The sequence below is a fragment of the Schistocerca piceifrons genome, chromosome 2, assembly GCF_021461385.2.
Source record: "Schistocerca piceifrons isolate TAMUIC-IGC-003096 chromosome 2, iqSchPice1.1, whole genome shotgun sequence".
Taxonomy (NCBI): domain Eukaryota; kingdom Metazoa; phylum Arthropoda; class Insecta; order Orthoptera; family Acrididae; genus Schistocerca; species Schistocerca piceifrons.
The window spans coordinates 283,118,985-283,131,464 of NC_060139.1; the positions used below are offsets into that span (position 1 = coordinate 283,118,985).

Below are 12,480 nucleotides of genomic sequence, written 5' to 3' on the forward strand. Positions count from 1 at the left end.
ATGAAGTGTCCCAGTTTTATTGCACAGTATTATCATACCAGAAGATCACAAATACCATATGTATCCCAGTTCTAAGATCCCTTATTTGTGAGATTTAGCTGCAGAAATGTGCTTGAGTTTAAAATTTGCAGACATTTTTTATGTATGCACATGGTACATACGCCTCGGAAAACTGAGAAAACCCAGGAATTTTTTCATTCGGGAGGAAACAGGGAAAAACCCAGGAATTTTAGAATTTTTCATTGTTTTAGTTTTCAGTGAAATTTTTGTAATTTTGACTCTAACAAAGAATTTTACTGTATCATGCTACTGCAGGCTGCAGCAACAGAACATAAATGAGAGGAAAAAACCAAAATAAAACATAAGCTGCAAAGGAATTGTGCCATCACAACAAAATACAGTGCACATTCAAGCATCTGCCAACAGCGAAATGTGTCAAAGACAAGCATTGTGCAATGCTTCATAACAAGAAACTGATTCTTATGGGCATGACGACACAATTAATTACATTCCTTTGAGCAGTTGCTAGTGGGCTCATGCACATGTGCAGTTGAGTCGCATATGAGCAGTACCTTCTCCCATTTCTGGCTACTTGATGTGTGGCTGATAGCTGGATCAGCAGTAGTAATAAGCAGCCCCTGCCCATAAAAATATTTCTGGTGTGCCCAAGCTGCCAGATTGATGTGTGCACAGAGCAGTCTGAGTTGTAATTAGTGATTTTGCTGTTTTCTCTTCATTTACAGCTCTCACACAAAATGAAAATAAAACAGATTTCTGTGCCAGGGGCTATCAAGTGAATTAAAATACATTCATTTAATTACAGTAGGTTAAAAAATGTTATTAGTTTCGGTTGGCCAAATTTATTTTATTTCCTCCTTTTTTGCAGTCAAGCATTAATCGCCTCGCGGAACAGTGACGTTATTTTTGTCAATTTGCTAAAGAAATTTGGCTTTTATTAACCATTTCCACAGAGGCAGTCAATTTATTTGAAACAAAGTGTTTCATCCCACTCTATTGGCGAGTTTCAAATGTTTGCTGAATTTCAAGTGCATGTTTTCATTTTATGGCATGATGCCATAATAAGGAACCAACCATGAGATGAAACAGTACTGGTACTCCAAGAAAGTTTGATTCCCAAAACCACCCTGAAAAGCTTCAATATCAGGTTGGGGCTTACTTCTTTATGAATCTGGACTTACAATGTGTATTTCAAGCCAAATTATGCATTTTAGTATGGTTTACGAAATTCCAATGATCTTGGAGTATCCTCTGATGTCCTGTTTCATTTATGACGTAATGTAAGGTCTCTTAATGCTATACACGTACAAACATGTAGGCTTCCTATGTCATCTTAGCTGCCCACGCACAGTAACAATTGTTTTCTGGTGCTCTCTGACAACTGCTGAAATGAATTCTGACAGGTCACAGAAAATATTGTTAATGTAGGTTTGAAAAGCATTACTTTCAAAGTAAATTTCATTTTATATACGATGAATTATGTTACATTTGAGAATGTGCTTTGAATTTCTTAAATCACAGAGTGTTTGACTCTCATTTAAAACTTAATACTCTGAGGGCCAGCCACTTGTAAGAATTTTATGCCCAGAAGACCAGACATTTTCATTATTATTAAAAAAATTTGTGGCACATTTATGTGATGCGTCTTAAGGTGTAACACATTCAAAAAAGACTAATATTATATATGAAACTTTAGCTTTTCTTGTAGCTACACTATCTACTCATATATTAATTTAAACCATCAACTTTTCCTATTTGCGTGTTTGCGCTACTTAACAGTGATGTTTGTATTGGCTAACTATATCATGTGTCCTACGCTCTGAATATCTGTTATCATCGCCTGGCGACATCATATGACATGAGCAATGATTGGCTTACAAAAGTGCATTGCAATCTTGATTTCAATGTTTCAAAAACTAACATGCTGTGCTTGGTGGAATTCGAATATATACTTTCATAATACAACAATATGCAGTGTCTCATAATACAGAAATATGCAACCTACATGTTGCTGCACATCAAACATCTTTCGTAAAAAAACTGCCAGGAAAATCTATGCTGGTGCATCAAACGTTATCCATTCAATGGATTTATAAGTTTTACAGTTCCGAGAGAAAGTATATTGTCCCTTTACAAAGAAAAATTGTATTTTCACCTGGGGGGAAAAGTATATTTTTAACTGGGAAAAAATCCTGGAATTTTTTCATTGCTCGTGCATGCATCCTGATGCATTCATGATTGAGTGACCTATGCAGAGCACACTGCTCTCTTTGCTGCTGGTTGAGTCTGAAGTATTTTCATTGATTGGTGCAGTTTAGGACTGCATGAAATAAATACATTCTGTACACTCATGTAGTGTAACACTCATCTCAACACATTGTCAGTTGAGTTTTACATTTGTCTAGCATCTTGTTGATACAAACAACATGTGACATTTCAAATGACAATGAGCATCGTATAGCAATAAAACAAATCAATGTTCTCCATGAATGAACTTGATAGGTAAACTTGTGCAAATGATCAGGCCTAATTTCGTTGTATGTGTATGAGGATAATTGCTGAAGCAGCAGTATTTCTTTAGGATCTTTGGTGTACATTATCTCAAAATAAATAAATAAATAATTTAGGCAACATCTTCACAGCAGGTTGCATGTCGTAGGGGATTGGGTATGCTATGTTTTGGAACTAACAAGTTGTAGTCCTAGCTCTGTATGTTCCAAAGAATTCTACAGCGTTTACTATGAACTGAAAACATACATCTCAGTCACATTCATTTCTGTATTCCAAGAAAATGAGTGAATAAGGCTGTGCCTGTGCTTTTTCACCAGGAAAGAACCCCAACTTCATTTCTACCTCAAGTCTTTCCCCACAAGAAAATTTTAAAAAATCTTTTCAGTTGTATATCATGCTTCTGGCTCACCTGACTTCACTGCCAGGTCCCCCCTCCCTCCTGCCCCCCCCTTCCCCCTCACCCCCCTTTCCTCACATGATGAAGGGTGTGTGAATATTATACTGAGAATGACAAAAAGATTTAACTTTCTGTACTAAATAATTAATCAGAAAAATATGGAAGACATTAGATTGCAGACACTCTTATTATTAAAGGTAAAAAACTGTTGTTGCACAATGATAAAAAAAGGGAGTACTTACTTAGATTTGATCAGATTTACTTTCACTGCAAATGTTCCATAGTGAGGAGGCCCTACAGGAAATAAGACATGTCAGAAAAACAATAATACATGACAAATGTTAACAACTAAAACAAATAAGCTAATGGACCCTCCACAGGTCCCAAGTGGAATGATCGTATGTTGTTGTTGTTGTTGTACTAAGATCGCATTAATCCACTGGATTTAAAATTAAAAAAAAAGTTTTTATTTATTTATAAGGTAATAAACATATAATAGAACTACTACAATACTTATTTACAATGAACACATTACTGCACTGAAATGGTGCAGAAGTTAGATTTTATCAGTTGGTTCTGCTGAGAAATTCATCACTGGAGTAGAAGGAGTTGGCCACCAATAAACCCTTTGGGCTTGTCTTAAACTGAATTTCGTTGGTTGTTAAGCTTTTTATGGCTGCTGGCAAGTTATTAAAAATGTGTATTCTTGAATAATGCACACCTCTTTGTTCAAGAGTAAGTGACTTTAAATCGTTGTGAATATTATTCTTATTTCTAGTATTGATTCCATGAATGGAGCTGTTGGTTTGAAAAAGTGATATATTTTTAATGGCAAATTTCCTTAAGGAATAAATATATTGGGAAGCAGTAGTTTAGTATCCCTAGTTCCATAAACAGGCATTTGCAGGATGTTCTTGAGTTCACACCACATATAACTCTTATTGCACATTTTTGTGCCCAGAAAACTTTAGCTTGGCTTGATAAATTACCCCAAAAAATAATCCCATATGACATTATGGAATGAAAATAAGAATAGCATGCCAACTTTTTCATTTTTATGTCCCCTATGTCTGACAGAATTCGCATTGCAAATAGAGATTAGTTTAGACTCTTCAGCAGTTCTGTGGTGTGCTCCTCCCAGTTGAATTTATTATCAAGCTGTAATCCCAAGAATTTAACACTGACCACTCTTCTATCTGCTTGTCATCATATGTTAGGCATATACTTGTGGGACACCCCTTACAAGTTCTGAACTGCATGTAGTGTGTTTTTTCAAAGTTTAGTGACAAAGAATTGGCTGGGAACCAGTGATTGATGTCCACAAATATTTTACTAGGCGATCTTTCTAAGACTACACTTGATTTGGTATTTATTGCAATGTTTCTATCATTGGCAAACAAAACAAATGTGGCATCTGGTAATGTTATTGATGAAAGTTCATTGATATACACAAGAAAAAGTAAAGGCCCTAAGGTGGAACCTTGAGGGATCCCACATGTAATTAGTTCCCAGTTGGTTGATGCCTTATAGCTTAATTCATCTCTCTTTCCCAATAACACCATTTGTTTCCTGCCAGAGATATGCGATTTGAACCATTTTGCAGCATTTCCTGTTACACCATAATATTCTAATTTACTTAAAAGGATATTGTGATTTACACAGTCAAATGTCTTTGATAGATCACAAAATATACCAGTTGCCTGCAATTTTTTGTCTAATGAACTAAGTACAGTTTCACTGTAAGTGTAGATAGCCTTCTCAATATCAGAACCCTTTAGAAATCTGAACTGCGACTTTGACAGTATGTTATTTGTGATAAGATGATTATAAAGCCGATTGTACATTACCTTTTCTAAAATTTTTGAGAGTGCTGGCAAAAGTGAAATTGGGTGGAAATTTGATGCTATTTCTTTATTTCCCTTCTTAAACAATGGCTTAATTTCAGCATATTTCAACTGTTCAGGAAATATTCCACTGATAAACGATTGGTTACACAGATAGCTTAATATGTTACTTATCTCAGAATCACATTCTTTAATTAACTTTGTTGATATTTCATCATACTCACTATATGTTTTTGATTTTAAAAGTTTTATAATGGACACTACTTCTGCTGGGGTAGTGAGGGTCAAATTCATATTATGGAAGTTAATTGAAATGTCTGGTCTGAGGTATCCCATGGCAGCATCTACAGAACCTGAAAACCCCATCTTTTGAGTAACATCTATAAAATGTTTGTTAAAAAGTTCTGCAACACTATACACATCTGTCACCAATGTATCATTTACTCTTAATGCTATTAGTCCCTCTTCATGCCTGGTTCTACCGGTCTCCTCCTTCACTATATGCCATATTGTCTTTTCCTTGTAATATAATTGTTTTGATATCCATATTACAGTCTTTAGTATTTTGCAGTACTTCTTGTAATGTGCCATAGCATCAACATCAGAACTGTTTCAGATTACAGATAGAGTTTTCTTTTTGTTTTACAAGATACCTCTATTCCTTGAGTAATCCATGGTTCCTTTGGAGACTTTGCTCTAACCCTGGTTAGTTTTGGGGAAAAACAGTGTTCAAATAAGGTAAGTACTTTATTAGCAAATGTGTTATATTTGTCATTCATGCCATGAGCACTGTAAACATCATTCCAGTCGAATGTCTCTGAGGAGTGTCCTAAAATAATCAATTTTTGGCTTATTGATTACCCTCTTGAATTCAGATTTTATATCGTGATCAGTATTAACATTTAACAGAAGGAACTGCATGCCATGGTCGGAGAGGTCATTAACTATTGGTTTTGTAATGTAATTTTGTTCATTGGACTTTTCTATATTGACATTATCAATGGCTGTTTGTAAGAAATTGGCTACCCTAGTTGAGAGCTTTACAGTGGGAATTAAGTTGAATGACAGTGTTACTAACTGAAGTAAGTTCTTATTGGGAGAGCCTTTAAGAAAATCTACATTGAAGTCACCAGCAACCATTAGTTCATTGTTTTTGGTTGTTAAATGGGCCAGTACAGCTTCAAGGTGGTTTATGAACAAATTAAAGTTACCTGCAGGTGCTCGATATACACTCAATATTATGAAATTCTACTTCTGTTGCACATGCTTCCAGATGCTGTTCTAGGCAAAATTTATTAATGTCTGTGTTCTTAAATTTATGACAGTTGCTAATAAATGTGGCAACTCCTGCTTTCTCCATTTCTGCTCTACAAAAGTGTAAAATTTCTATACCAGTGATCACATGATATTCAGAGAGGCAGATTATGTCAGCTGGATTTGAGGACTCTAGAATAAAATTCATTAATTTTATTTCTCAGTCCTCGAATATTTTGATGCAATAAAGATAGCTGATATTTCACATTGACTGAGTTAAAATTGGGCAGAGTTGAAATTTGTTCTGATTGTTGAAAATTCTTAACCAACAGCTGTTTATGCTGATGTAATAAGTTACAATTGTGTTTTTTGTTTCTTTCTCAAACCAAAGGTTTGTCTCAATCTTAACCCGTATTAAAACTTGGTTTCTTTCTGTCCTCCCTATCCTAAATAAGGATCTTATCTGAACCCTATAACCACTGGTATTTTATCACTCATGACAGTGCCTCCCCCATTTAACTTTCCTGCTATTTCCCCAGCCAGTTCACCATACCTTTTCTTGTTGAGGTGAAGGCCATGCCTAGTATAATCCCATCTAGGAATGACCTTCACCTCATCAGGAAAGGGAAGGGTAAACTGGCTGGGAAAATAGCAGGAAAGTTAAAGTTACTATTGTAACTTTGCCCGAACACAATATTATAATTCCCACCAACCAATTCTTAATTCACTTACACTTAAATGGAAATACCAACACATTGAATAGTGTTGTAATACGTACCACACATGAAATCAGGGCTTACATTAATGCACACTGTTAACAGTGAAGTGTTCCATAGTCACGAAAACACTGACACAACTAAGGACCTGATGTGCCGGGCTTATATGCAGCTGATTGCACATGGCACAGCACTTGCCTGCACCATCTGTGTTGACATTCAGCAGCTTCTTTAGGCTAGCCATGGGGCTGTGCACTGTTTAATTATGCGTGCTCACTGTATAGGGTTACAAACTTACATATTTACAGACATTCCCCATAAAGCACTTTTGAATTACTGTGCGGTTTGAAGATAACTTGTATTCATCTTCTTGTGTTTGTATCAATTTAATTTCATTGTATTTATGCATTATTTTTTCCATGATATATATTTGTACCCATTGTGAATTATGGATTGTGATTTATTCATTTTGTTAGGTACATTTGCAATCCATTTGGTTTTTGTGTAGGATACATGTCAGAAATTTACATTCCAGTTACAGTAATTTTCACACTAATGACTGATATATAATGCCAAAATGATATTTCTCTGACACATTTAGTGGGATATGTAACAAATTGTATTGAGTACAATTACCAGTTTGTACTGCATATATTCATCCACTTAGTAATAGTATTTCAGTATCAGGCCTCATACAGATTTCTTTTCTGTGGACATAACTTCATCTGCATTTACTTGCTCCTATTTGATTTACTATAAATTTTATCCTCATTTATTGAGGAATCTGAGAATATGGTTTCAGGCAATAGCTGGGAAACATAAAGTTTTCATAAATTTATAGGGATGGGAGAATTAATATTTGTTGTTTTCTAAATAATGGGCCAGATGATTCTTTATGCTGTACCGGGCGCATGACCCATGGGAACTGAAAGTTTCTTTCCCAATGACACCCCCCCCCCCCCCCCCCCCCCTCGAAGTATCAATAGTCTTTGGCTTGGGTTTAGAGATGTATGAAAACAACTTGAAATTAACCGATCCAATTTGAATTCTCACTGTATCCAGACACTTACTAGTGGATTTACTCCCTTTGTTCAACACACTATAGCCTGATTAATATTACTTGGTAATTGACATTTCGCACGTTGGAGCTGCCTTCCTCCAAGAGCAATCAACGTCACGTCCAAACTGTTCACTGTTGACAAGCTGCCGCTTGTGGTCTGTTCACTTCCACTGTTTGGCTACTGTTGTGTAAGGAGCATGCATATTTCGTAACAGTTGTGTGTGTGTGTGTGTGTGTGTGTGTGTGTGTGTGTGTGTGTGGTTTTTCGTGAAATCCGAAGAAAAATGTTCAAATGTATGTAAGTATATGGGACTTAACTGCTGAGGTCATCAGTCCCTAGTCTCACACACTATTAACCTAAGTTTAACTTCCGCTAAGGACAACACACGCACACACGCACACACACACACACACACACACACGCACACACACACACACACACACATGTACACACACACACACACACACACACACACACACACACACACACACACACGCGCGTACGCACGTGCCCGAGGGAGGACTCGAACCTCTGACAGCGGGAGCCGCACCAATGTTTTCGTTTGTGTTGCTGACTGTCAAATATTATTGCCAAAGATCGAATGTTATTGCCAACTTTCGAGTGCTAACATATGTTTTTCAAAGGAAAAAAATAGTGATGAATTTGATTTTCACATTTTTATTCAATAATTTTACTCATTATTTTACATGATTTGGTGAAAGGTGGCCGCGGACCCCCTAGAAAGAGCCGGCGGACCCCTAAGGGGTCCGCGAACCACACGTTGGGAAGCCCTGCTGTAGAGTGCACATATTCCAAATTTTTTCTGTATTTTTAGTATCTGTACTTTGTTAGCCAAGTTTCCTCAAGAAACAAAACCATATCTAATAATAGATACAAAATAACTTGTATGTGCTGCTTTTAGTGTGTCAGTGTCAGTTGCAGGTGACAGTATTTGCACTGCAAATGCAAAGCTACTCATTTGGTTAGCTGGGTACTGAGTGTGATTCTGCCAACTCAGATTTTATCCATATTTAATCCTTAGAATTTGACTGAGTCAATTTATTCTATTTCTTTGTTGTTGTGAATTATTTTAATCTGCTCACACTTTGGCTGGTGCTGAAGTGCACCATATGAGTCTTAGATTGAAATCTAATTCAGATTTTGTAACTGACCAGATGCCCTTTGCCTTATTTTAATGGTAGCTCTTTCAATTTAAGTCTCTGTATATGCTTAATGCTTGTAGTTACAAGTGAATCTGATAATTGGTGATTTCTCGATTATTGTAAGTAACTAAATTTTCAGGGTGAACTGACTATAACAACAGATATGGAGGAATTGGAAGCATCTCTTTTTATGGATCAGGTCCCAGCAAGGTGGACAAAACTTGCTTATCCATCCATGATGACATTAGGTCCTTGGTTTGCCGATTTTATGCTAAGGCTACGTGAACTAGAAGGGTGGTCAACTGATTTCCAGGTATGGTAGCTCTCAGTTAATATATCTAACTCAGCAGAATTTGTGGGGATGGCCATTTTATTTTTGTAGCCTCTGTTATAAAAGTACTAAACAACAAAGCATCACTATAATCTCAGTAGCAGCTAAAGCTTGGCCCTTCCTGTTCCAGTCATGCATTATTGTTGCACAGTTCTCATCACCTAGTAAATTGGATTGTAACAGATTGCAGGCAACAGAGAGGAGTAAATGATATTCTCAGCTGGGACAACAAAACTTAAACAATTTCTTACTATATGAAACGCGTAAAAAATGTTTCGTAGCACCTGCATGTCTGTGAGCATTCATGGGCTTGTATTCAAGGGAAGTAGGAAACATAAGAATAAGCCTTATCAAAGCAAAAAAGTTGCTGTTAATAAAAACAAAATTTTACCAAAGATGGAAACAGTCTGCTTAAAGGTGCATATCTGTGAAATAAAAATTTGCAGCTGGCTGAGATTCAGGACTGTGTTGCCCCATGCCTAAATCATAACATGTTTTGATTCTCTTTGGTGAGCTGCTCATGAGGTGGCCAAGATGTTGTTGCTAAAGGCCTTCCCTCTCTTCGACAGCGGCCTTGCCAGCAGTCATATGGTGTGTATAAGGGGGGGGGGTTGCTGAGACGACAATCTGGAAGTTTGATTTAGTTTGTCAGTTAGTTACTTCTTCCATGAATCATATTTGCAATAAAGATTAGTGGAAGTATAAACAATATAGGAAAAGATAGATTGGTATGTGCTCTAATGTGGACACGTTAGGTTGCATACAGGCACAATTAAAAGACACTTACATAAAGCTTTTGGCCACAGTTTTAATCAGTAAAAGACATTCACATACACAAGCATGTACATCTCATATGCACATGACTGCCAACTCTGGCAGCTTGGGCCAGAATCCAATATCATGTAGGATGGAGCAGCAATAATCTGTCTTTTCTTACATTGTTGATATACCTACCTGAGTTCCCATTGTCTGAGAATAAATATAAATATAAGATGGACACACACACACACACACACACACACACACACACAAAACAATGAAAACAATCAATTATTTACAGTATAATGTAATAGGATGGATAAAAAATTCTACTCACCAAGCATGGCAAGCTTTCAGAGCCAGTGGTTCCTTCTTCAGACAGAAGGTTGAAAGGGAAGGAAGGTGGGTGAAGGAAAAGGACTGGAGAGGTCTAGGAACATGGATAGATTTTCTGAAAGTCACCCTTAACTGCAGTTCTGGGTGACTTTTTCAAAATCTACCACTTTTCCTTTGTGCAATGAGTACCTCTTGCCTAAATGTGGAGTTACCCCAGAATATTATCCCATAAGACATCAGTGAATGGAAATATGTGAAATGTAGAAACTTACTGACTTCTAAGTCCCCAAAGTTTGCAATCATTCTTATGGCAAAAGTAGGCAAACATAAATGTTTTAGCAGATCTACTATGTTTTTTTCCACTTTAAAATTTTCGTCAACATGCACAACTCAGAACGTAGAATTTTGTACACCTTTTATTATTTCTTGTTGGTGTACTAGGTTAATTTTGACGGGACAAAAATGCATGAGCTCTGTTTTTTTCAAAATTTAATGTTATCCCATTTTTGCAGAGCTGGTCTGTAACTTTTGCAGAAACATCAGTTACTATTCTGTTGCTTCTTCACTTAGTTTTACAACTATACTTGTATCATCTGCAAACAGGACTAATTCTACATCCTGATTCAAATAAAATGGTAGATTGCATAGAGAAAGAACAGTAGTGGACCAGTGATCAAACCTTGTGGGACTCACTCTGAATTTCACCTCATTCAAAGGATGTACCATACCTCTTTGTATTACTAGAAGATCCTAAGGAAACTTTCTGCATTCTTTTTCTTAAATAAGGCCTAAACCAGGCATGTGTTAAACTATATAGAGCACAAAAACTTAACTTCCCTAATAAAATATTATGATTGACATGAACAAATGCCTTTGATAAGTCACTGGAGATCCCAACTGGTGATATTTTGTCGTTTAATGATTTTATTATGTGCTCAATAAATGTATAAATAGCTGATTCAGTAGTGGCCCTTCTGAAGTCTAAACTGTGATTGACTAAGTATCTCATTGCTACACAAGTGGATAACAACCCTGGAGTACATCACCTCAAAAATTTAGAAAATAGTGAAATGTGGGACACCAGGCATTAGTTGCAACTGTGAAGTTTCCCTTCTTTAAGAGTGGCCTGATAGTGGTGCATTTTAATCTGTCTTGATAAACACCCTGAATTAATGATGTACTACATAAGTGACTAACAACATTACATATTATAGGGCCACACATTTGCAGTGTCCTGTTGGAGGTGACGTCCACCTCATATGAACTTTTATTTGTTAGGGTGATGATGATCTTCCATACATCTGATGGGGATGTAAGATTAATTTTTATTTAATATATCACAAGCATGATCAATTGGGATTATGTGAGTGGATAACCAGGCCATTGTATTTTGTTGATTCCTGCCTTGTGAAGGAAGGTTTCAGTTCACATGGTGAGTGCCATTTGCTCTTATACTGTCATCTTGTAAGATTGAAATCCCATCTGGTGATATTTTATTATTTAAAGATTTGACCATCCTCTGAAGGGCCTATGTTGTTGGTAGTCTGTTTCATTGTGTAGGTCTTCTATTTTATGACCTGTGACCTTGAGGTCATCTGAATGTCTAACTGTATGCTCTAATGGTAAGAGTATGGGGATCTGGGATACTGCCTGTTTCTCTTTGTCTATTAGGTAACAGTCTATGTCTATATTTAGCTTAGGAACTATGTACAAGTCAGGATGAACATGGGCATTGTTAGGGAAGACAAATTAATTTGACTTGTACTGTTATCATTTCAAAATGACATTTTTCATTCTTTAATTAAATAACTTTAACATTGCACTCCAGTCAACAAGATCCCAGGCCAAAGACTTGTCTGGAGACGCCCTGGACAGCAGTGGGATACCAACCAGACTGTTGCCCGCCATATGGCTCAACAACCAGGAGTGATGGTCCGGGATGCTATTTCTTTTCATAACAGGACCCCTTTGGTTGTCATCCACAACACTCTTACACCACATTGTAAGTTGATGATATTCTATGTGCCGTTTTGTTGCCCTTCTGGCAGTCAATCCTGGGCTTACATTTTGGCAAGATAATGCCTGCCTGC

General features: G+C 36.7%; 1 protein-coding gene across 1 annotated transcript in view; it reads left to right on the plus strand.

Moving 5' to 3' along the window:
* LOC124775330 (dynein beta chain, ciliary-like) overlaps positions 1-12,480 on the plus strand; it is a 702,744-nt gene that overhangs the window by 664,624 nt on the left and 25,640 nt on the right. Inside the window, exon 74 of the mRNA XM_047250162.1 lies at positions 9,104-9,277. Within this exon, the coding sequence (XP_047106118.1) occupies positions 9,104-9,277 (174 nt within the window). The remainder of the gene's footprint in view (positions 1-9,103; positions 9,278-12,480) is intronic.